Source organism: Callithrix jacchus, chromosome 10, assembly GCF_049354715.1.
Source record: "Callithrix jacchus isolate 240 chromosome 10, calJac240_pri, whole genome shotgun sequence".
In the NCBI taxonomy this organism is placed as follows: Eukaryota; Metazoa; Chordata; class Mammalia; order Primates; family Cebidae; genus Callithrix; species Callithrix jacchus.
In genome coordinates this window covers 80337188-80363857 of record NC_133511.1, presented here as the reverse complement: position 1 = coordinate 80363857, position 26670 = coordinate 80337188, and the positions used below count along the sequence as shown (strand labels likewise).

The window sequence follows — 26670 nt, the reverse complement described above, 5'->3', positions numbered from 1 at the left end:
GAGGGTGGGAGGAGACAGAATCTCTCTTCGTTGCCCAGACTAGGGTGTTGTGGTGCAATCTGAGCTTACTGTAACCTCCACCTCCCTGGTTCAAGCAATTCTCCTGCCTCAGCCTCCAGATAAGCTGGGTCTACAGGTGGACGCTGCCATGCCTGGCTAATTTTTTTTTTTTTTTTTTTTGTATTTTAGTAGAGACAGAGTTTCACTATGTTGCCCAGGCTGGTCTCAGACTCCTAAGTTTGGCCAATCTGCCTGCCTCAGCCTCCCAAAGTGCTAGTATTATAGGCATGAGCCACCGTGCGTGCTCTACAATGTAATTTTTATAAGCATCTTTGTACTTCAGTAGATTTGTTGGTTAAGGTATAATTTTAGGCCAGGCACAGTGGCTCACTCCTAATTGGGGAGGCTCAGGTGGGCGAATAACGAGGTTAGGAGATTGAGACCAGCCTGGTCAACATAGTGAAACCCTGCCTCTACTAAAAAAGAAGTACAAAAAAGTAGCCAGGCGTGGTGGTACATGCTGGTAATCCCAGCTACTCAGGAGGCTGAGGCAGAAGAATTGCTAGAACCCGGGAGGCGGAGATTGCAGTGAGCCAAGATTGCACCATTTCTCTCTAGCCTGGGCGACAAGAGTGAAACTCCGTCTCAAAAAAAAAAAAAAAGATATAATTTTATAGTTATTTTACTATTAGATTTTGTCTGTTAAGGTAAGTGGTATTCTGGTTAATAATATAGATTAGTTCCTTTAATGTTCCCATACAGAGGACACAAATTTTGGAATTTAAACTACAGTATACATACAAACATGAAGACATTTATAAGACAGCTGGAAATTTTAACACTGTGTATGTCATATTAAGAAATTATTAATTTTGTGAGGTATGATGATGAATAATTAGTTTTACAAGTAAAGAGTCCTTGTTTTTAGAGAAACCTACCAATATATTTACAGAAGAAAGGATACATTGCCTGTGATTTACTTCAAAATAATATGAAAAGGGGAAAATTTGACAAGGATATAGATGAAACAGAACTAGCTATGAATTAATAATTGTTGAAGCAAGGTGATGGATTTCATTAAGCTATGTTACTCTTCTGTATACTAATATTTCTAAATTTCCAAAAGAAGAGGCGAGTCTGTAAGTAAATATCGTGCACAACTAATAAAATTCAAGGGACTATTTTTTTCCTTTTAATGTAATTCTTAATATATTGATATGCTCAAAATGTATGTACAGCAGACAGGTGCAGTGGCTCACGCCTGTAATCCCAGCACTTTGGGAGGCCAAGGCAGGCAGATCACAAGTTGAAGAGTTCGAGACCAGCCTGGCCTATATGGTGAAACCCCATCTCTATTAAAAATGCAAAAATTAGCCAGTCGTGGTGGCAGGCGCCTGTAGTCCTAGATACTCGGGAGGCTAAAGCAGGAGAATCACTTGAACCCAGGAGTTGGAAATTGCAGTGTGCTGAGATCATGCCACTGCATTCCAGCCTGGGCAACAGAGTGAGACTCTGAAAAAAAAAATGTATGTACAACAGTTGTTAGAGATACTAGTTAACAGATGGCATGTTGAATAAATCAGCTTTTTCTGTATTGAATTAGAATACATATAATTTGATGACTTAATAGGTGAAGGTGTAACTTTGTGTTCCCTTCCCCCAATTCTAATTGATTTAAAGTTTCCAAAAGCAGACTGGGTGTGGTGGCTGATGTCTGTAATCCCAGCACTTTGGGAGGCTGAGGCAGGTGGATCACTTGAGGTCAGGAGTATGAGACCAGCTGCCTGGCCAATATGGCAAAACCCCGTCTTTACTAAAAAAGCACAAAAGTTAGCCAGCCGTGGTGGTGCATGCCTGTAGTCCCAGCTGCTCAGGAGACTGAGGCAGGAGAATCCCTTGATCTGGGAGGCAGAGATTGCAGTAAGCCAATATCACTCCACTGCAATCCAGCCAAAAAGAAAGTATTAAAAAGCGTAAGAATCATTTATGTTGTAGAGTTTGATTAAATTTAACTTTGGTATTGTCCAGAGAGTTACTATAATAGTAAAGTAGGTTTTTATTAAATATGGATGTTGCCTGTTTTATTTAAAGAAATTTTGAACATCTTATACCTGATGCTCCTGAACTGATACATGATTTTCTGGTGAACGAGAAGGATGCAAGTTGCAAAAGGAATGCATTTATGATGCTAATTCATGCAGATCAGGTGAAGTACTTTTTAAAAAATACTTCTATAACTATTTAAGTAAGAAAACTATTACATAGGCTTAATCATGATTTTAGTCAGTAATTTTGTTTACAGTTCATGTGGTTTTTGTATAGTTTGATATTTTTAGATTTTTGGATTTGTAGAAAAATACATTTTTTTCTTAATCTTTCTCTAAAATAATGCATATGTATACATTCTTTTTTTCAATTAAATATTGACGAGGCACTTTAGAACAACCACCTTACAGTTTTTAAAAATTAAAATTATTATGACTGTGTGCTATGGACCTCTATTTTGGGGCTTTGGTTGCCTGTTCCTTCTTATGTTAGTATAGATCTAAAATTATTTAGTAGAGAAAAACAGTAGCTTTGCATAGGTACACCCTTAGCCTTGCCTGTGGAAATAGGGTGGCCTTCGGTGTAGATGTATATCCTGTTAGACTCTTCAATTTTCGTACGTGGGTGCCAACTCTACATCCTGGTCTGCTGGTGGTTAAAATGGATCTGCTTTTGGTTAGCAGTTACTCTGTACACCTTGATGCCATCCAATATTGAAATTTTTTAGCCAGTATTTGTCACCAAAATATGGGCAATGATATGCATGAAGACTGAAAAATGTGGAGTCCTTCCATTCCTCTGAAATCTAGATACGGTTACTTTTTTCCCCCCAGATCTTGCTTTAATGGGTTCCCCCCAAATTATTTAAAATTGTGGTAACCTACAAATAACAAAAAAATTTGCCATCTTAACCATTTTTAAGTGTTCAGTTCAGTGATCTTAAGTACATTTATAATGTTGTAGAACTATCACTATATTCCATCCCCTAATTTTTTTGTCTTGCAACACTGAAACTCTGCACCCATTAAAAAATAACTCCCCATAGCCAGCGTGGTGGTTCACACCTGTAATCCTAGTACTTTGGGAGGCCGAGGCAGGCGGATCACCTGAGGTCAGAAGCTTGACCAGACTTCCCAACATGGTGAAACCCCATCTCTACTAAAAATACAAAAATTAGCCAGGCCTGGTGGCAGGTGCCTTTAATTCCAGCTACTCAGGAAGCTAAGGCAGGAGAATTGTTTGAACCCAGGAGGCAGAGGTTGCAGTAAGCTGAGATTGCACCATTGTTCTCCAGCCTGGGTGACAAGAGTTAGATTTGGGCTCAAAAAAAAAAAAAACTCCCCATTACCACTTCCTCTCAGTCCCTGACAACCACCATGCTACTTTCTGTCTCTGTGATTTTGACTACACTAAGTATTCCATATAAGTGGAATCATACAGTATTTGTCCTTTTGTGACTGGCTCATTTTACTTAGCATAATGTCTTCAAGGTTCATTTATGTTGTGGCGTGTGTTGGAATTTCTTTCCTTTTTAAGGCTAAGTAATACCCCATTGTAAATACATGCCTCATTGTGTTTACTTGTTCATCCATTGGTGGACACTTGGGTTGCTTCAACCTTTTAGCTATTGTGAATAATGCCGCCGTGAACATAGATGTACACATATATGTTTGAGACGTTGTTTTCTGTTCCTGTGGGTATATACCCAGAAGTGGAATTACTGGATATACAGTGATTCTATTTTTAATTTTTTTAGGAACTGCCATACTGTTTTCCACAGCAGCTGTACCATTTTACATTCCTATTGGTAGTGTACAAGGGTTCCAACTTCTCCACATCCTTGCCAGCACTTGCTATTTTTTTGCGTTTTTTTAATAGTAGCCATGTTAATGAGCACGTGAAGTGGTATTCGATATTGTCATTTTGTCTTCCTAAACAAGATTATGAAAGCTGCTTATTTGAGCCACAGTGTTTGGTCCTCTTGTGCAATTGGTTTTACTAACCAGTGCTTTTGGCATTATGCTGTTAACCTACATTGAGGGATATAATCAGAAATAGTCCAATACAATTTATTGATACTTTTACTGGAGAGATGTTTTCAACATTGTAGTTCTCTATATCACAGTGTACGATATATGATAACACATTGGAGATTTTTCTTTTAGGTCTCAGTAATAGGCATAACTATATACCTAAGCAACTGATTTTGATTGTATGGAAACCCTAGTGTTTTCCCTCTTTGGTTTAGCTGCTAGAAAATCAGACCCCAGGCTTGTGGCTCATTTCCAGAAAATATATTTAACTTTATGTCTTTTATATGTTAACTTTATTCTTGCTTTCTTTTTTATTTTCTAAATTAATTTCTCTTGGCCCTGATCTCCTCATTTGTTTTATATTGAGTTGTAATGTGTATATATTTTTTAAGATGCATTGAATGCACCTTCTATTAAATGAGGTAGAGTATGATAAATATATTCTTATTTTTTTAGGATCGAGCTTTGGATTACTTAAGTACTTGTATTGATCAAGTTCAAACATTTGGAGATATTCTGCAGTTGGTTATTGTTGAACTGATTTATAAGGTAAGAATGATAATCTGTGATAAGTAAAATAAACTCAGCAGTTTAAGATAGTTTAAGGGTTAGTTTCTTTCTGGGATGATAATTGCTAGGATAATATATTTCAATAGTATAAATATTTTATAGCGTAGACTATTAAAGTTTTTTTTCTTTTACTTTTGGTTTATTGTATTTTCCAAGTAGAATACCTGCTTGTATCCTTTCTAAACCTCCAAAAAGATTTCAATAAAAATCCATAGCTTGATCCAGTACAGCTACAAATAAATCATTGTGAACTTCCCGGTCACTGAATAGATTATGAATTAGGCTTTAGAATAAAATTCAAGATTTTCTTGAGCATATATCAGACTACTCACATCAAGCAAAAAAAAGCCTTAAATACTTGTTATGTTCCCTGTTTGAAAAAGAGAATAGAAAAACTTTAAATACATTAATATGACATTGTAAGCCATTGACAGGAAATCTAAAACCAGTTAAGAATTTTGGATTTTTAAATGAAGTACTATATTGGCAATACTTTAATATGATACATGCTTTGAAAGAGCTGATTACAGTGTAAGTGTTCTGATAAAAGATGCAGTAAGATTCAACTTTGCTATTGATCCATTGGAGGCCAAAAAAATGTAGGTCCAGAATGGCTTTATTAAATACTATGGTCAAAACACCTATGGTAGACACTACTAACTGATTATAGCTGTCTTTGCTTCTGTAAGAAAGGGGCTCCTCTTAACATAAGATGCCAGGATTTTGGAAATTTAAGATGAAACCAAGACTATAAATATATAGTTCTTTTTTTTAGGTGGAGTCTCACTCTGTTGCCCAGGCTGGAGTGCAGTGGTACAATCTCAGCTCACTGCAGCCTCTACCTCCTGGGCTCAAGCAATTCTCCTGCCTCAGCCTCCTCAGTAGCTGGGATTACAAGTGTGCACCACCATGTCCTGCTAATTTTTGTATTTTTAGTAAAGATGAGGTTTCACCACATTGGCCAGGCTGGTCTCAAACTCCTGACCTCGTGATCTACCTACCTTAGCCTCCCAAAGTGCTGGGATTACAGGTGTGAGCCACCACATCCAGCCTATAGTTCTTTTTAATTCATGTGTGTAGTTTAGGATGCCACTGAGGTTCTCAAAATTAGCAGTTCTCTGCTATCTAATGACTTGTTTAGTAGGGTCCATGTTATAGTAAATGGGGATAGCTTTTAAGTCATTTTCATGTAATAGAGATTTGACTATCTATATTTTAGGAAAATCTAATACTAATACTGACTTCAAAAGAGAAATAAGGGACATTTGCTTCACAAGTAAAGGTATCAGGATGCATTTAGAATGGGATAGAAATTTGTAGTTTTCTCTCCAGTATTGAATATCATCTCAAATAAGAAGTAGTAGTACTTGGGGAAACTATGTTATCTTTCTTGCTTGAAAAACTGGTATTTTGCTTTTATTAGCTACTGAGATTTATATCATCATCATGTTTTTCTTTGGCATCCAGAATAAAAATTTAGGACCAAATTTAATATCCTGTGACAGTACCCATATTAGTGTACTGTGTTAATGTGTCCTTGTTTTTGTTGCTTTACATTTTCTTTTTCTCTTTTACTTTGTAAAGTATACACATATTTTAAGCCATCAGAAAATCCTTTAACATTAAAACATTAAAAATTTAAATTATAATAAGATGAATAAATGAGTGAGTAGCTGTAAAAATTATTTTGTTCACACCATCCTATCTGGTAAAACCATTTCTTATCTATGTTTTTGTTGGCGTCTAACTTCTTTGTGAAATTATCAATGTTATGTCATAGTGTCTCATCCTATGTTGGCTGAAATTTTCATCTGTCCTCATAAGACTGTTCTTAGCCTTGAAATTGAGAAAACTAGCATCCCATAAGCTGACATTCATTAAAAATTCCATTTGAAAACAAGCATTCCTGAAATAAGTTGAAGTCTTAATGTTTTCTTCTCTAGGTCTGTCATGCTAACCCATCAGAAAGAGCTCGTTTTATTCGCTGCATTTATAACTTATTACAGTCATCCAGCCCTGCTGTAAAATATGAAGCTGCTGGGACATTAGTGACACTCTCTAGTGCACCAACTGCGATCAAGGTACTGTGATTCCTTTTGGGGCCAGATTAAATGATAGATTTTCTGTCTTAGCACTCATGATTTAGTGACATTGCAATTCACTGTGTGGTTATATGGCACAGAGAAAACAATTACAAATTTTATAAAATGATTTGATGCCTTATGTTGTCCAATCTTCCCTTCTTCCTTCATGCTTTCATACACACATATAGATGCAGACAGAGAATGAGAGTTCAGTTAACCCTTGACAACACAGGTTCAAACTGTGCAGGTCCACTTATACATGGACTTTTTTTCCACCTCTGCTATTCCTGTGATAGCAAGACCAATCCCTCCTCTTCCTCTTCTTCCCTCTCCTCCTCAGCCTACTGTGTAAAGAGGGTGGGGATGAAGACCTTTATGATGATCTGTTTCCTCTTAATGAATAATAAATAATTTCCTTATGATTTTTTTAACATTTTCTTTTTTTTAGCTCACTTCATTGTAAGAATACATTATATAATACATTTAACATACAAAATATATTTTAACCAACTGTGTTATTGGTAAGACTTCTGGCCAACAGTAGGTTATTAGTAATTAAGTTTTTGGGGAGTCAAAAGTTGCATGTGTGGCGGGGCGCAGAGGCTGACACCTAAAATACCAGCACTTTGGGAGGCCAAGCTGGGAGGATTGCTTAAAACCAGGAGTTTGAGACCAGCCCAGGCAACAAAGAGAGATACTGTCTGTAGAGAACATTTTTTTAAAAATTAGCTGGTGCTAGGTGTGGTGGTGCATGCCTGGAGTCCCAGTACTTTGGGAGGCCGAGGTGGGGTGATCGTTTGAGGCCAGGAGTTTGAGGTTGCAGTGAGCTATGGTGGTGCCATTGCACTCCAGCCTAGGTGACAGAGCAAGATGAAAAACAATATAAATTAGCTGGACATGGTGGCGTGTGCCTATAGTCCCAGCTATTCTGAAGGCTGAGGCAGGAGGATAGCTTGAGCCCAGGAGGTTAAGACTGCAGTGAACTATGATTACTCCAGCCTAGGTGAAAGAGCGAGACCCTGTCTCTAAAAAAATAAAAACTAAAAGATACATGTTAATGTATATTTTAAGTTCTAGTGAGTGTTTTCAATAATAGAATATTACGTTTCTCTAATTTAGTTTATCAAGACTGTATCAGCAATCCCTAGTCTATTCAGGGAGTGAGCTGTTCTAAAAACCAAATTGTTTAAATTGGAGAAGTTACTGCTTTACCCTCCAAAGCTTGAAATTCTTTTTAATTTTAAATTTTGAAAGAATTTTAAACTTACAGAAAAATTGCAAACATAGGACAGAGTTCTTATATATTCTTCACCCAGCCTTTCTCTTATATTCACATCTATAATCATTGTATAATTGCCAAAACTACAAAATTAACATTAGAGCAATATTGTTAACCAAACTAGAGGCTTTATTCATATTTCATCAGTTTTCCCACTGATGTCCTTTTTTTGTTCCAGTATCTGATCTAGGATCCCATATTGCATTTAGTGATCATAACATAGTCTCCTCCGATCTGTGATAGTTCTTAGTCATTTATTATTTTTCATGACCTTGACGCATTTGAAAAATACTGGCTGGTTTGTTTGTTAAAATATCCCTCATCTTGGGTTTGTCTGATGTTTTCTCAGATTGAGGTTGTACATTTTTGGAAAGAATACCACAGAAATAATGTGTCCTTTTCAAGAAGTACATTCTCTCTCTCTCTCTCTCTCTCTCTCTCTCTCTCTCTCTCTCTATATATATATATATATATATATATATATATATTTTTTTTTTTTTTTTTTTTTTTTTTTTTGAGCCAGAGTCTCACTCTGTCACCCAGGCTAGAGTGCAGTGGCATGATCTTGGCTCACTGCAACCTCTGCCTCCTGGGTTCAAGCGATTCTCCTGCCTCAGCCTCCCAAGAAGCTGGGAGTACAGGCATGTGCCACCATGCCCGGCTAATTTTTTATATTTTTAGTAGAGATGGGGTTTCACTGTGTTATCCAGGATAGTCTCAATCTCCTGACCTCGTGATCCACCCGCCTTGGTCTCCCAAAGTGCTGGGATTACAGGCATGAGCCACCGTGCCTGGCCCATGATGTCTATATATCTTATTACTGGTGACGTGCTATCTGCCAGATCTTTCAGTTTTATGATTTCTTCTAATGTAATTGGTAAACATTGTGGGGGGAGATACTTTGAAATTATGCAACTGTACTGTTCCTCAAATTCACTACTACTTATTTTAGCATCCATCAGTGCATTTTCTTAGAACAATTATTTCCGTGGTATTCTAATGGTGGTTTTCTATTTCTCTCATTCAATACTTAATAATTGGAATTCTTAGGCAAAGAAGGGCTATTCTTTCTCTTTTCTCCCTCCCTTCCTTTTCTTCCTTCTTTCCTCCTATTAGTATGGATATTCTTTTATTCTAAAATACTTTACACATTTTTAGTCTTATTAATAATTATTATAAATACTAAATATTTTAATGACTCTGGGTGATCTTTATATTCTAGTTTTTTCTGTCCAGCAATGCAGATGAGTTAGACTGCCTCTAAACTAAAATATGCTTAATAGATATACTTCTTGGGATTCTTTTCCTGCTTTTCTCCGGCTTGTTCCTTAGTTTCAACCCTTAATTTTTGACTGTTAGTCTTTCTACCTTTAGCAGCCCTCTTTCATCCTTTTAATTTGTAATGCTTCTAATCTTCTGTAAGTTTGAAAAATAACAAGGGACTAGAGGAACTCATTCCTCAGAACAAAATGCATAAACCCTCGTACAGGGATTAATGAGTGTATTTGACTTCATGGGACACTGTGTGTGTGTGTGTGTGTGTGTGTGTGTGTGTTTTTGCGTGTGTGTGTTTGCACATGTTCACATGCGTGCTTATTTTCAGATTTTATGTTTATGATAGATGAATAACTTCTTAAAATGTATTTCTTTTTTTATATAGGCCGCTGCTCAGTGTTACATTGATTTAATTATTAAGGAGAGTGACAACAATGTAAAACTCATAGTTCTGGATCGCTTGATAGAGTTAAAAGAGCATCCTGCTCATGAACGGGTACTACAGGTAAGAGTTATCTGAAACAGAGAGAACCTAAATAAAATATTTTTCAAACTTATGTCATTCTCAAGCTTTAACCATCTTGGTTAACCTAAATGCTTGAAAACTGAGCAGTTTACAGTTTAACCAACTAAAGTGTAACTATTGAGTTATCACTGCTTTTTGGGGTATTACCTTTACCATAAAAGATATTCTAAAATGGCTGGGCACGGTGGCTCATGTCTGTAATCCCAGCACTTTGGGAGGCCAAGGTGGGTGGATCAGGAGTTCGAGACCAGCCTGACCAAAATAGTGTAACCCAGTCTGTACTAAAAATACAAAAATTAGCTGGGTGTGGTGGGGTGCACCTGGAATCCCAGCTCCGTGGGAGGCTGAGGCAGGAGAATCAGTTGAACCCAGGGGGCAGAGGTTGCAATGAACCGAGATTGCACCACTATACTCCAGCCTGCAACAGATTGAGACTTTGTCTCAAAAAAAAAATTCTAAAATGAATCAGTATTACCTTTTTTTTATCTTTTCAGTTTGTACTGTATTGACTATTCTCTTTTTTTGGAGATGGAGTCTCGCTCTATTGTCCAGGCTGGGGTGCAGTGGTGCCATCTCAGCTCACTGCCACCTCTACCTCGTGGACTCAAGCAATTCTCCTGTCTCAGCCTCCTGAATAGCTGGGACTACAGGCGCATGCCACCACCTCTAGCCAATTTTTTATATTTTAGTAGAGAAGGTATTTCACTGTGTTACCCGGGCTGGTCTTGAACTCCTGAGCTCAGTCAGTCCACCTGCCTCAGCCTCCCAAAGTGCTAGGATTACAGGTGTGAGCCACTGCGCCTGGCCAACTATTCTTAGCAGTTGTGACATATTCATTTTAATTTGAATATAATTTATATTTCTTGGGAAATCATTATACCAATTGATTGAGAATAAAAGATGATCGGATTCTAGAAAGCTGTCCTCATATTTGTTGAATCCATGAGAATAATAGTGGTTATAAAAATAAAACCCCATGACAAGCAAGTGCAATGTTGATCTTGGATCAGAACAAGAGCCACAACAAATTGCTATGAAGGACATTATTGGGACAGATTGAGAAATATGAATTAATTAATAGTGTGTATATTAATTAATAGTATTGGTCAATGTTAAATTCTCTCATAATTATAATGTGGTTATCTAAGAAATTATCCTTGTCCTTGAGAGAGATACACTACAGTGATTAGCAGTAAAGAACAAAGGTGGGCCGGGTATGGTGGGTCACACCTATAATCCCAGCACTTTGGGAGGCTGAGGTAGGTGGATCACCTGAGATCAGAAGTTCGAGACCAGTCTGACCAAAATGGTGAAACCTCGTCTCTATTGAATATACAAAAATTAGCCATGCATGGTGGCATGTGACTGTAGTCCCAAGTATTCAGAAGGCTGGGATAGAAGAATTGCTTGAACCCAGGAGGCAGAGGTTGCAGTGAGCTGAGATCTTGTCACTGCACTCCAGCCTGGGCAACAGAGTGAGACTCCATCTCAAAAAAAAAGAAAAGAGCAAATTTGGGAAAATATTAATTGGTAAATGTAGGTGAAGGATATACAGGAGTTTATTCTTAGAACTTTTAGAGCTTTTTTATCAGTTTCTAATTGTCTTAGATCTTTTAAATGTTACATTTTCTTATGGAGCCAAATAATATTATCACACTTAACAAAATTGTTAATAATTTTTTAGTGTTATCTAATACCACATCCATATTTAGATTTTCCCAGTTATCCTAAAAGCCCTTTTTGTTTAGTTTGTCCAGTTTGTGACCATATATCATATCTGGTGGTATGCCCTTTCCGTCTCTTAGTTTTGGACAGTATCTTTCTTTCATGACACTGATTTGTTGAAGAGACCAGACGGATAATAATATAAAATGCCCCTCTTTATGGATGTATATGGCTACTTACTTATGCTGGTTAGCTTGTTCTAGATTAACTGTAAGTTGGAGCTAAAGCTTGACAGAGTCAGAATAAACATTGTCAGTTTTAATGTGTCATGTACTATTATTTCATATTGCAGTATATCAGGAGAGCCAAAATATCTAGTTTTTCCACCACTAGTGGTTTTGTTATTGATTAAAGGATTAAAGTGATGATGGATAAAGCCCACCATTCTGCAGTGAAGACTTTCTTTTTGTGACCAGAAAGATCGGTGTTAATTCTTGATGTTTTTGTCCTTTTTAAGGATCTGGTTATGGATATCCTAAGAGTATTGAGCACACCAGACTTAGAAGTACGAAAGAAAACTCTGCAGTTAGCACTGGATCTTGTCTCTTCTAGGAATGTTGAAGAGGTAAAACGAAATTCTGGCAGCGCTTTTTAAGCTACCAGGCCCAAATATGATGTAACTCTCACTTATTTCTACTTTGTTCCATAGCTGGTTATTGTCCTGAAGAAGGAAGTGATAAAAACAAATAATGTGTCTGAGCATGAAGATACTGACAAATACAGACAACTCCTGGTGCGAACATTACATTCCTGTTCTGTCCGATTTCCAGATATGGCTGCAAACGTTATTCCTGTGGTATGTAATTCTGATGACTTTAATTTTGAAATTCTCTAAAAGATTCTTTTTTTTTAAATCTAGTTATTTGACAGTCAAACTCCAGAAATCTCAACTGTCTGGAACCATTAAATCTCATGGTCAGAAGTGATCTTCTGCCTCTACCTTTAAGCTTAGAAGGATGAGGACTCTGACTTCTTTCATTTACGTATTCATCAAAAAAACGAAAACAGTGACTAAAGAAATAGCTTTGCATATTATTTTAATTGATGTTATAGTTACCTAAAGTAAAATTATGCTGTGTATATATTTTTCAGTAAGGCAAATAGATATTTATTTTAAATCGCTTTAGCTCTTAAAGGAATCAGTTGTAGGAAAAATTCACATACCTAGAAATATTTTGCTTTCTGTCACTACCAGATAAGTGAGGTATGTTATTATAATTTGATTTTTGCCTTTGAGCTCTTTGTGTTCTCTAAAATGATTTTACTTTTAGTTACAATTTAGGAGGAGCTAATTGATTTATTTTGAGTTTTGAGTCTCTAGCCTTTTATAGTGAATTTTATAATAAATTTTATTGCACATAAAACAGGAAAGTCATTGTGACTTTGTTTGCATAATAGTACTTGTCTCTCAGTTTACATTTTATTGTGTATTTGAAAATTATTAAGAATTTCAAGGCCCGGTCATGGCAGTTTATGTCTGTAATTCAAGCCCTTTGGGAGGGCTAGGCAAGAGGATTTCTTGAGACCAGGAGTCCAAGACCAGCTCGGACAACATAGGGAGACCCTGCCTCTACAAAGAAAATAAAAAATATTAGTTAGGCATAGTGTCATGCCTGAAATCCTAGCTACTGGGGAGGCTGAGACTGCCGGAGGACCACTTGAGTCCAGGAATTCTAGGCTGCAGTGAGCTATGATTGTGCCACTGTCCTCCAGCCTGGGCAGCAAAGCAATATCCTGTCTCTTAGAAAAGAAAGAATTACATCCTTTATTAATTTATTTCTTGTCCTAGATAAGTTTCTTTTGGAAAATTGTTCATTCTGTTTTCTCTTTTTTTTCTTTTAGTTAATGGAATTTCTCAGTGACAATAATGAAGCAGCAGCTGCTGATGTCTTGGAGTTTGTTCGTGAAGCCATTCAGCGCTTTGATAACCTGAGAATGCTTATTGTTGAAAAGATGCTTGAAGTCTTTCATGCTATTAAATCTGTCAAGTAGGTTTAAAATACATTTAAATGTATGGTCAAGTAAGCATTTTATTAGCTTTTATCTTTAAGGGGTCATTTGATAGAAAATAGAATGGAGAGAACGATCAAGCCAAAATATGACAAGTGTAACAACAAACATCACACTACCCCCACTCTCAGTTAATCTATAATTTATGGCCTAAAATCAGTTTTTTAGAAGTGATTTAGCTCAGTGTCTCCATTTTTTATTATCTCTAAAACATTGTGAATCTTAAAGTAACTAAAGAACATATTTTTAAATGGCATTACTTTTTAGATATTACTATTATTTATATTTTCCTTTCACATTTAACGAAGAGAAAGATTGAAAATGCAACCTAAATCTATTCCTTCAGAGAGCCTTTGCTAGTGAGAAAGGATTGTTGCATCTAAATTTTGCTTCATTTAAAGCATCTGATAGATAGTCTATAACAGACTTGAAGTATGTCTATTTAGATAGGAAGGAAAGGACAAGTACAAGATTGTTTTTATGATATGAAAATATATTTGTGGAAGTGAGCAGGATTTGCTTTCTTTGTGAGAAAAAAAAAATTAATGATTTTTTTTTTTTTTTTTTTTTTTTGTGAGTGGCAAAAACCAGGAAGCCTGCTAAACAAATTCTAAAAGAGCTATAACACTAAGGATTTTCTTTTGACAGCCATAATCTCTTATAGCTTTTGTTTCTATAATTAATTTTTTCTGAATAAATTAAATTAAAATCTTAGGGGAAAGATGACTAGACTTTATTCAGTTTAACATTTTAAACTAAATAATTGTTGGCTGGGTATGGTGTTCACACCTGTATTCCCAGCACTTTGGGAGGCCAAGATAGGAGGATTGCTGGATGTCAGGAGTTGGAGACCAGCCTGGGCAACATGGTGAGACTTTGCCTCTCTCTTTTTTTTAATCTAAATGAATGAATGGTTGCTTTCTTTACTATTATTTTTTAACTGATCCCTTGTACTTGTTTTGTATTCATTGTTTTATTCATTGAAGAGGCACCTTGCCTCGTCTTTTCAGTGACTGAAAATAAAAAGTGAATTACTTTTACTTTAAAATAATATATTCTGGGTTTGTTTGCTTTTTTACTTTATTTTATTTATTTTTTTAGAGAGATGGTGTCTTGCTGTGTTACTCAGGCTGGTCTCAAACTCCTGGACTCAAGCAATCCTCCCACCTCAGCCTCCCCAAATGCTGGGATTACAGGCGTGAGCCACCTTGCCTGACCATAAAATAATACATTACTTATAGTAGTAAGTGATAAAGCCAAATTTACCTTCACTGTGTATTAAATGATCACTTTTCTGGGAAACATTTTGGTATTTTATTTTTACTGCTAGATTCACCGGTTTTAGAATGTTCCTAGTAATAATTAATAAGAACAGTTATTTTATTTTTAATCTTTATGATTTCTGGAGAGAACTGAAACCTAGTTTTTGTTAGATTCTTTCATAAATGTTTGCCTAAAATACTTTAGAACTGCAGAATCTTGTTGTTGTTTACTTTTTTTGTTATTGGGACAGATGCTCTCTCTGTCACCCAGGCTGGAGTACAGTGGTGCAATCTCAACTCATTGCAACCTCTGCCTCCTGGGTTTAAGCAGTTCTTTTTTTTTTTTTGAGACAGAGTCTTGCTCTGTCTCCCAGTGCCCAGGCTGGAGTGCAGTGGCACGATCTCGCTCACTCGGCTCACTGCAACCTCCACCTCTCAGATTCAAGCTATTCTCCAGCCTTAGCCTTCCAAGTAGCTGAGACTACAAGTGTGTGCCACTGTGTCCAGCTAATTTTTTTGTATTTTTAGTAGAGACCGGGTTTCACCATGTTAGCCAGGCTGGTCTCAAACTCCTGACCTCAGGTAATCCGCCCACCTCAGCCTCCCAAAGTGCTGGGATTATAGGCATGAGCCACCACTCCTGGCCTCAAGCAGTTCTTATGCCTCAGTTTCTTCAGTAGCTGGGATTACAGATGTGCACCACCACGCCTGGCTGATTTTTGTATTTTTAGTAAAGATGGGGTTTCACCATGTTGCCCAGACTGATCTTGAGCTCCTGGGCTCAAGTGGTCCCTGGCCTCAGCCTCCCAATGTGCTGGGAGTACAGGCGTGAGCCCCACACCTGGCCCTTGTTTTTTATTTGAGCTTAAATTCACAAAGAAACATCTCTGCTTCAAGACTGGTTTGCCAAGTTCATATTTTAGCGCTTCTGTTGTCCTAGGATTTACCGAGGAGCATTATGGATCCTGGGAGAATACTGTAGTACCAAGGAAGACATTCAGAGTGTGATGACTGAGATCCGCAGGTCCCTTGGAGAGGTATGTTTTGCTTTAGTGAATGCTACTTTCTATGGTAGTTTTTACTTTAGAAAATCTGACATTTTTTGTGGTGATTTGCTTGTTTTTATTTACATTATTTACACTGCTGGATTTCGTTTGAACAAAATGTTCTGTGTTTATTAAAAAAAAAAAAGAAGCAGCTTGTAAAATTCTGCTTTAGCCTGTGTTCTGAAGAAAGAATGCCTTAGAGTAAGTCTGACTTTAGAATATTTATATACTGAAACTGACAGTATTCTTCATCCTAACAACCTTATGGTAGAATAGAAAGAACAGTGGACTAATTGTCAGGAGACTTGGGTTCTAGCCACTGTTCTGTCAACAGTTAGGTGGAGGACCTTGAATTAGGTTGAGTTAGTTCCTCAACCTAACTGGACATCAGTTTTTTTACCTATAAAATAAAGAAATTAAAATAGGTAATGATTAAACGCTCTTAGTGCTCTTACATTAGATGATGGGCTGGTATTGAGTAATAAATACATGAGAGCCATTCAGTTAATTTAAAAGGTAGTTAATGAAGTTACTGTGTACAAATAAGAGGGATTTTATTTTAGAAGGATGAGTACTGTTTTGGTTAAAATTTCAAGGAAGGGAACGAACAAGAGGAATAAGGCTTAGTGTGCATTTACTTTGTTAGACACTGTTAAATGCATTTTTCTGTTAGGTAAAATATGTGGAAAGAATTAAGATTTCCACTCAACAGATTAAGAAACTGAGGTCTAAAGTAGTAAGTGGCACGGAGAGAATTCAAACCCTGGAATATCTAACTCTAAAGCCCCTATTCTACCTGCTACATTATCCTGGGAAGGAAAGAAATTGAAAGCAAAGTTCCCAGTTCCAAAAGTCCCATTAGGGTAATTCCTTTTTTAGAGAAATGATTGAATATTTAATTATAATTTTGTTTGCTGTTGATACTATTACTAAAATGATATTTCCAACTGACTTTTAGATCCCAATTGTAGAGTCAGAAATAAAGAAAGAAGCTGGCGAATTAAAACCTGAAGAAGAGATAACTGTGGGACCAGTTCAGAAATTGGTTACTGAAATGGGTACCTATGCAACTCAGAGTGCCCTTAGCAGTTCTAGACCCACCAAGAAAGAGGAAGAAAGGTAATTTAGGCACATATACCCTGCCAGCTGTGCTACTTTTATTATTACTCTTGTATGTAAAACAGTAAAATGATTTCTTTCCTCTTGCTTTTACAACTAAAATGAAAATCTTTCCAGTTAAGGTACTTGAGAAGAGGCAGATGTTTGAGTTCTTCCCCCTAGGAACTGTACTGATGGTTTTAATCCTCTGTCCCTTTCAATGTTTTTATGGAAATAACCGTTCTGTTTAAACTCAAATTATTTTTACTCAGAAAATGCTAAGTGGGGGAAACTGATGCTATTTGGGTTTTATTGTTTATTAGCATCTGAAAACATTTTCAAGATTTTTCGGTTTCTAAATGATGGAATAAAATTGTGCTTTTTTCTGTTAAGTAAATTTTAATGGTGAAATTTCTGTCTAAAATATTGAATACCCACTGTGTGCTAGGCATTGTGCAAAGTAGTTTGTCTCATACAGTCTTGATATTAGGCCTTTGAGGTAGAATATATTACCTCCATTTTATGGAAGAGGAATTTGAGACTTACTGAATAAATAGGTAAGCTGGAATTTGGTTGTACTTCATTAGCTGCAATTACATATGACCTTAATTAAATATTTTCTCTTTCCATATTCTGTTGGCTCTTGTGTCATTTGAAGGTAAGGGGTTTTTTTTTTGTTTGTTTTTTTGGGTTTTTTGAGACAAGAGTTTTGATCTGTTGGCCAGGCTGGAGTTCAGTGGTACAGTCTTGGCTCACTACACCCTCTGTCTCCCAGCCTCAAGCAATTCTCCTGCCTCAGCTTCCGGAGCAGCTAGGATTACAGGCATGTGCCACCATGCCCAGTTAGTTTTTGTATTTTTAGCAGAGACAGGGTTTCACCATGTTGGCCAGGCTGGTATTGAACTCCAGATCTCAGGTAATCCGTCCACATCAGCCTTCCAAAGTGCTGGGATTACAGGCATGAGCCACCACACCTGGCCAAAGATACATTTTAAAGTCATGTGTTATTTTTCTTTTTCATTCTGGGAGCTAAGGAGTTAGTTAACTGAGGTATCCTTATCACTGAGGGATGGTAGTAAGAGTGTTTAATATGAGTATATAAATCATTTATACAAAAGCTGCATGCTGCTTAACAAGTTGGTGGGTTTGATTTTCCTTGATTGCTTTGCAGACCTCCCTTGAGAGGATTCCTTCTGGATGGAGATTTCTTTGTTGCTGCCTCCCTTGCCACAACTCTGACCAAGATTGCACTGCGCTATGTAGCTTTGGTTCAGGAGAAGAAAAAGCAAAATGTAAGTTCATTTATTGTGCATTTACCCAACAACTAAATATTAAGTGCCTACTATATACATTGAACAGTGAGGGATGCAAAAATTAATGCTAAATTTCTATCATGAAAGAGTTTATGATTTAATAGTGGAAGTGGACACAGCAGTATATTACTCTAAAATTGATAAAGTATATTCCTCTTCTGTTTGAGCTTTAAAAAAAATTAAATTAACAAAGTAATACAATAATAATGTCATGTGATTATTCCCGTGGAAGAGATTCATGGATTTACGAAGTCACCTTGGTTTGCTAGGATTAGTTCAGGACCAGTGAAAGAAATGTCCTTCTCTCCAGCATCTGCATCCAGTCTGTCATTGTCTGTTTTATCCCAATATGTCTCTTAAATTATTCTCTCTGTAGTTCATACCTTCATTGTGGCTTCTGACTGTTTTGACCGAACACCCATTTCCAATGGTATGTGGTTGGTCCTACATATTCACAGCTTCTGCACCTGCCAATTCAACCAACTGTAGACTAAAAATACCTTTTTAAAAAAACGATAAACTAAAAAAAAAATAGAAATTTGAAAACAATACAGTGTAGCAATTATTTACATAGGATTTACAGGTATACTTCATTTTATTACATTTTGCACATACTGCATTTTTTTTTCTTTTTTCTTACAAATGAAGGTATGTGGGAACCCTGAGTTGCGTAAGTCTGTTGGCACCATTTTTCTAAGTAAGCATATGCTTACTTCATATCTTCATTAACATTTTGGTTAATTCTCACAGTATTTCAACTTCTTTCATTATTACTACATCTTTTATGGTAATTTGTGATCTTTGATCTTTAATGTTACTATTATAGTTGTTTTGGGGAGCCAGGAACCATTCCCATATAAAACAGTAAACATAGTAAATGATTGTGTGTGTTCTGACTACTGCACCAACTGGCTGCTACCCCATCTCTCTCCTGCTCCTTGGGCCTCCCTATTCCCTGAGATACCACAATATTGAAATTAGGCCAATTAATAATCCTACAATGGCTTCTAAGTGAAAGGAAAAGTCACATGTCTTTCACTTTGAATCAAAAGTGAGAAATGATTAAACTTAGTGAGGAAGGCATATCAAAAGCTGAGCTAAGTCAAAAGCAAGGCCTCTTTTGCTGCCAAGTAGGTAGCCAAGTTGTGAATGCAAAGGAAATACTCTTGAAGGAAATTAAAAGTGCTACTTCAATAAACACATGAATAAGAAAGTGAAACAGCTTTATTGCAGATAGAAAGTTTGAGTGGTCTGCATAGAAGATCAAACCAGCCACAAGATTCCTTTAAGCCAAGGCCTAATCCAGAGTAAGACTTAACAACTCTCTTCAATTCCATGAAGGCTGAGAGAGGTGAGAAAGTTCCAGAAGAAAAGTTTGAAGCTAGCAGAGATTCGTTCATGAGGTTTAAGGAAAGAAGCCTGTCTTTCAGAACGTACAAGTTTGACATGAAGTAGCTAGTTCTGATGGAGAAGCTGTAGTAAGTTATCTGGAAGATCTAGCCAAGATCATTGATGAAGGTGACCACTCTGAACGACAGATTTTCAGTGTAGACTAAACAACCTTATACTGGAAGAAGATGCTGTCTAGGACTTTGAAAGCTAGAGAGAAGTCAGTGCCTGGCTTCAAAGCTTCAAAGGATAGGCTGACTCTCTTGATAAGGGCTAATACAACCAGTGGCTCAGTTGAAGCCATTACTCATTTCCCATTTTGAAAATCCTAGGGCTCTTAAGAATTATGATTAATCTACTCTGCCTGTGCTCTTGTCAGTGGAACAACAAAGCCTGTATGTCAGCACATCTCTTTACAGGATGGTTTACCACATATTTTAAGCTCACCATTGAGACCTCCTGCTCAGAAAAATTCCTTTTATTTTTTAATTTTATTTTTATTTTATAATTTTTAATTTTAAACTCTGGCACTGCTAAAAAGACCCCTTTTAAAATATTACTGCTCATTGTCAATTTAGCTGGTCACCCAAGAGCTCTGATGGTGATGTAGAAAGAAATTAATGTTTTCATGCCTGCTAACACAACATCCATTCTACAGCAACAGATCAAGGAGTAGTTTCAACTCTTATTATTTAAGAAACAGAATCCACAGAACATTTGTGGTAGTAGGGCAGAGTTGGTCACAATGTCTTACCACAGCAATTTCTAACATTCACATTGGGCCTGTATAAATGTGACTCCTTTTGATTCCTTCAGCTTTGTATTATGTTGGCTTTCTGTATAGCAGGTTTCTAAATTGAAACAGTTTCATTCACATCACTCTTATTTCCTTAGTTTTTGGAGAATAACAGGTTGGTCTAATTTTTTTTTTTTTTTGAGACAGAGTTTCATTCTTCTTGCCCAGGCTGGAGTGCAGTGGTGTGATCTTGGCTCACTGCACCCTCCCCCTCTCCAGCTCGAGCACTTCTCCTGCCTCAGCCTTCTGAGTAGCTGGGACTACAGGTGCCTGCCACCACACTAGTTTTTTGTATTTTTAGTAGAGACAGGGTTTCACCCTGTTGACCAGGCTGGTCTTGAACTCCTGACCTCAGGTGATCATCCGCCTTGGCCTCCCAAAGTGCTGGGATTACAGGCGTGAGCTACTGTGCTCAGCCTAGTCTAAAATGTTTAAAAGTTGATGGGCTAAAAGAAAAAAATAGATAGCTAAAATAAGCTACCAGGACCAGTCAAGAATGGCTTCGTATTCATTTTCTTTGAACATTTTACTTAAATGCTTTATTAGAGCTTCTAGCTCATGGTTACCAACATGTGTATCAATTTGTTTACAGGCTTTATTTGTTTTTATTTGTATAAATTTAAGGGATACAGTGCAGCCTTATTACATGGATTTATTACATAGCAGTGATGTCTGGGCTTTTAGTGTAAACATTAGCTGAATGATGTACATTATATCTTATTTATAGGCTTTAGATTCAAGCTCTTTTTTTTGTTTGTTTTTTTGAGACAGAGTCTTGCTCTGTCACCCAGGCTGGAGTGTAGTGGCACGATCTCGGCTCACTGCAACCTCCGTCTCCTGGGTTCAAGCAATTCTTCTGCCTCAGCCTCCCGAATAGCTGGGACTATAGGCGCCTGCCACCACACCCGGCTAATTTTTGTGTTTTTAGTACAGATGGAGTTTTACCATATTGTTCTTCACATTATGGATTAGCATAATCATCTCTAATTGGGAAAAGGAGTCCACTAATAGTAACTTTAAATCTACTTTGTAATCAGAGAACAACTTCATGAGGCCTATTGCTAATCCAAATAGTTTACCTGTCTTTTGCACATTGTAGCTTACAGTTTTCTACGATGATATAGGCATTATTATCCCTCCAGAAAATACTGTAGGCCTTGTCCTTGATGAAGTTCTAGAAGCTGGAGAGTAAAAAGTTTCACTGCATCTGAATGATCAAGGGTTAAGGCTTTCTTTAAGCCAAGGAAATATAGATAATAGGCACATTTGATGACAGATGGAATTCCATAGTTGCTGTGTGCCACAAGAAGCCATGTTGGAGTTTTGAGTTGTCTTCGATATTATTGATGAGTAAATTGGCATTATGCCACATTTTTGTCATCTCATGAAGCTATAATCTATAGCTTGTTGTCTGGAACTTTCAGCCAGTGATTAAATTGCCTGTGAAAGTTTAGTTCGTATCTGTTCACCTGATAACTGAAATATGTACTTAAAGATTTCTAGAATTCTTTGGACTGTTTCTTGAGTCTTTATTGTTTCTTTTGTTTTTTTTGAGACTCAGTTTCGCTCTTATTACCCAGGCTGGAGTGCAATAGTGTGATCTCAGCTCACTGCAACCTCCGCCTCCTGGGTTCAGGCAATTCTCCTGCCTCAGCCTCCTGAGTAGCTGGGATTACAGGCACATGCCACCATGTCCAGCTAATTTTTTGTATTTTTAGTAGAGATGGGGTTTCACCATGTTGACTAGGATGGTCTCCATCTCTTGACCTCGTGATCCACCCACCTCGGCCTCCCAAAGTGCTGGGATTACCGGCTTGAGCCACTGTGCCCAGCCCATCTTTATTGTTTTTAAATTTCAAACCAGTAATTCAACAATGATACCATGACATTCACTCTGCTGGTCCTGGAATAGCAGAACCAGCATCAGCTTACTACTTTGTAGTTCAGACCAAGGCTACATGAATACCTACATGAATCTCTCCCTTTACTTCACCACAGAACTCTCCCCTACCCTACTCAGCCACTAGCAACACCACATTTACTTGGTGCAAGAAAATGAGCCATCCCAGTCACACTCAAGAAACACATTTCTTAAAGGCTATAGCTGTCACAGTGATTTCTCTGATGGAGCTGGGCAAAGTTAATTGAAAACTTTCCAGAAAGGATTCACCATTCTAGATGCCATTAACAACATTCGTGATTTGTGGAAGGATTTTTTTTTTTTTTTTTTTTTTTTTTTGAGACAGAATTTTGCTCTTGTCGCCCAGGCTGGAGTGCGATGGGGTGATCTGGGCTCATTGCAACCTCCACCTCCTAGGTTTGAGCGATTCTCTTGCCTTAGCCTCCCAAGTAGCTGGGATTACATGCATGCACCACCAAGCCTGGCTAATTTTTTGTATTTTTGGTAGAGACAGGGTTTCACCATGTTGGTCAGGCTGGTCTTGAACTTCTGACCTCAGGTGATCCAGCCTCCCAAAGTGCTGGGATTACAGGCGTGTGCCACTCCGCCCAGCCAAGATACCACTATTAACAGGAATTTGGAATAAGTTGATTCCATTCCTCATAGATGACTTTGGAGGGGTTCACGTCGTCAGTGGAAGCAGTAACTGCAGATTTGATGGAAGTAGCATGAAAACTAGAATTAGAAGTGGATCCTGGAGATATTTTCTCATGAGACCAAGAAAATTGTCAGATGAGGAGTTCCTTCTTACAGATGAGCAAAGAAAGTGTTTTGTCGAGACAGAATCTACTTCTTGTATAGATGCTGACTCCTTGAGAAGATGTTGAAATGACAACAAAGGATTTAGAATATTTTATAAACTTCGTAATGAAAGCAGCAACAGGATTTTTAAATTGCCTTCAATTTTGAAAGAAGTTCTGCTGTGGGTAAATGCTATAAAACAGCATTGCATGCTATAGAGAAGTCTTTTGTGAAAGGAAGAGTCATTTGATGCAGCAGACTTCATTATCTTATTTTCAGAAATTGCCACAGCCACCCCAGCCTTCACCAGTCACCACCCTGATCAGGGAGCAGCTATTAACATGGAGGCGAGACCTTCCACCAGTGTAAAGATTGTGAAGTGTAAACCACCTTGCTGAAGGCTTAGGTGATTGTTAGCATTTTTCAGCATAAAGTATTTTTAAATTACAGTATTACAGTATGTACTTTTTTTTTTTTTTTTTTTTGAGACAGCATATGGCTCTGTCCCCTAGGCTGGAGTGTAGTGGGGCAATCTTGGCTCACCTCCTGTGTTCAAGGGATTCTCCTGCCTCAGCCTCCCAAGTAGCTGGGATTACAGGTGCCTACCACCACACCCAGCTAAATTTTGTATTTTTTAGTAGAGACAGTTTTGCCATGTTGGCAAGGCTGGTCTTAAAGTCGTGACCTCAGGTGATCTGCCTGCCTCAGCCTCCAGAGTGCTAGGATTAAAGGCATGAGTTACCACGCCCAGCCTTTACATACATTTTTTTTAGACATAATGCTATTGCACACATATTACACACTTAATAGATGACCATATAATGTAAAATATAACTTTTTTAAACATCAGGAAAGCAAAATATTAATGTGATTCACTGTATTGTGATGTTTACTTTATTGTGGTGTGGAACCTAACTTGCAATATCTCCAGGGTGTGCCTGTACATTGAGTGAGGTCTTTAAGTAATCTAGAGATGATCTGTAGTATATAGGAGGATATGCATAGGTTATGTGTAAATACTATGCTGTTTTATACAAAGGAGTTTAGCATCCACACATTTTGGTATCTGAGGGAGTTTCTGGAACTGATTGCATTGAGGGATTAGCTGTGCTTCCATTCCCCCAGCCCCTACTGCTATCCTTATACTATTATTGGCCTCTTTGTCATGTTATAAACCCCATGATATATTATTGTTATCTTTGTTTTAAATTGTCAGTTCTTGCTTTTTTAAAAAAAATAACTATTTGGAGGGAGTTATTTATTTATTTATTTATTTTGAGACGGAGTTTCACTGTTGTTACCCAGACTGGAGTGCAATGGCGTGATCTCGGCTCACCGCAACCTCTGCCTTGGGAGTTATTTTTATAGTGTCTGGACTGAAATGGGAAGGGAACATGCAGCCAGGTGTAAGCTGAGAATTGGGACCAGGGTGGAGTTAAGTACCTTTTGGGTGTTTTTTATTCTTTTTATATTGTGGTAATATATGCATTACATATAAGTAACCTTTTTTAAGTGTTCGGTAAGTACAATCGCATTTTTGTGTAACCATCACTGCCATTCATCTCTAGTGCTTTTTTTTTTTTTTTGAGATGGAGTCTTGCTCTGTCACCCAGGCTGGAATGCAATGGCACACTCTTGGCTCACTGCAACTTCCGCCTCCCCCGTTCAAGCGATTCTCCTGCCTCAGCCTCTTGAGTAGCTGGGATTACAGGTGCACGCCACCACGCCCAGCTAATTTTGGTATTTTTAGTAGAGATGGAGTTTCACTATGTTGGTCAGGCTGGTCTTGAACCCCTGACCTCATGATCTTCCCCCCTCAGTTTCCCAAAGTGCTGGGATTACAGTCGTGAGCCACCAGGCCCGGCTCTCTAGTGCTTTTTTATCATTTTAAACTGAAACTCTATACCCAGTACATAATAACTCCCCATTCCTTTCTTCCCCTGCAGCTTATACTTTCTGTCTGTGTGAACTTGGCTATTCTAGGTACCTCATATAATAGGAATCATATAGTATGTGTCCTTTCGTGTCTAACCAACTTCACTTAACATTGTGTCTTCATCGCTCATCCCTGTTACATATCAGAATTTTCTAAAAGGTAAATGACATTCTGTTGTACATATGTATAATACCACTTCCTGTTTATCCATTTGTCTATTATAAATAATTAACTTTTAAAGTTTTTTTTATATTTTATTTATTTTTTTTAGATAGGATCTTGCTCTGTTGCCCAAGCTGGAATGCAGTGGTGCGATCTCAGCTCACTGCAACCTCTGCCTCCTGGGTTCAAGCAATTCTCCTGCCTCAGCCTCCCGAGTAGCTGGGACTACAAGCGTGCACCACCACACCTGGCTAATTTTTGTATTTTTAGTAGAGACGGGGTTTCACCTCGTTGACCAGGATGGTCTCAAACTCCTATCTCAGGTGATCTGCCGCCTCTGCCTCCCAAAGTGCTGGGATTACAGGCGTGGGCCACTGGGTCCCGACTCAAGATTAAAGTATGAGGAAAAGTCTTATCTTTACTTGCATTTTTACCACTTATGTGCTCTTTATTCTTTTGTGTAAATTCAGACTTCTATCTGATATTTCCTTTCTGCCTCAACAACTGATCATTCTTATAACACAGGTCTGCTGGTTAAGAATTCTCTCAGCTTTCATTGGCCTGAAAGTCTTTATTTTGCCTCCATTTTAAAAAAGTCTATGATAGAATTGTGAATGTTATTTTTCATTTATTTTTCGGTATTACTAAAACAAGGAATGATGTTAAAACTACAAAAAAAATTACTCATAGTTATAGCACTCAAGTACAGATCTTGTTAATATTGTGGAAGAGATAGAAACATCACAAGATAGACTTACATTACCAGATGTAATAATTGAAATCTTTCCTTCCTCCAAAAACAGTTTAAGTTGGCTTTTTTCTGTAAACTACTTTTTCCCCTACTAGTAATCATTTTGTATTTTACAATAGTGCAGTTGCACTTAACATTATAAGGTTTTCCCATGTTACTATGATCTCTTCTTAGTCATAATCATATTTAATAGCTATGTAATAGTCCATTAAGTGTATGGTCCCTTCATTAATCTTAAATACAATTGGGCATTTCCATTTTAGATTGGGGATTTTCAAAGGGTTTTTCTTTTTTTAATTCCATCATAAGAAAAGCCATAAATGAGAGGCAAATAATTTACAGGTATATTATCCCTTATCAGTTGATTTGATTTATGAGCAGTAATTTATGTTGTAACTCTCTTGTGGGCATTTATTTATTCAGGTCTGGTTACAGGGTAATCTTTAAAGTATGCTTTTTTAAAGCCCCCAGCATAGTTTGTATCTCAGAAGTTGAGTTTGCTTTCCTCTCTTGGTTGCGTCACTTCTGAAAGTTGAGAAAGTGTTTGCTGATACCTGCTTAAAAGAGTCAGTTTCTTGTAACATACCGAGTTAATAGTGTTTGCAGTGTTTGGTACAAGAAGGAAGTTTGGTTGCTTGTCTCACTGGTGCTTCTTCATTCATACCATT

The 26670-nt window shown here is 37.4% G+C and overlaps 1 protein-coding gene and 2 pseudogenes across 3 annotated transcripts in view; 1 reads left to right on the top strand and 2 right to left on the bottom strand.

Annotated features, from left to right (window-relative positions):
• Nucleotides 1-26670, top strand: part of COPB1 (coat protein complex I subunit beta 1) — a 46974-nt gene that overhangs the window by 6382 nt on the left and 13922 nt on the right. For all 3 annotated transcript variants that reach the window (XM_002754985.5, XM_002754986.4, XM_035265895.3), the window contains exons 5-14: nt 2092-2206; nt 4536-4628; nt 6593-6730; nt 9673-9792; nt 11996-12103; nt 12188-12334; nt 13381-13526; nt 15751-15847; nt 16815-16975; nt 18126-18246. In XM_002754985.5, coding sequence (XP_002755031.1) covers nt 2092-2206; nt 4536-4628; nt 6593-6730; nt 9673-9792; nt 11996-12103; nt 12188-12334; nt 13381-13526; nt 15751-15847; nt 16815-16975; nt 18126-18246 — 1246 coding nt within the window. The remainder of the gene's footprint in view (nt 1-2091; nt 2207-4535; nt 4629-6592; nt 6731-9672; nt 9793-11995; nt 12104-12187; nt 12335-13380; nt 13527-15750; nt 15848-16814; nt 16976-18125; nt 18247-26670) is intronic.
• On the bottom strand, nt 14125-14178 carry LOC118145976 (U7 small nuclear RNA; annotated as a pseudogene).
• LOC144578014 (geranylgeranyl pyrophosphate synthase pseudogene) lies at nt 18926-25219 on the bottom strand (annotated as a pseudogene).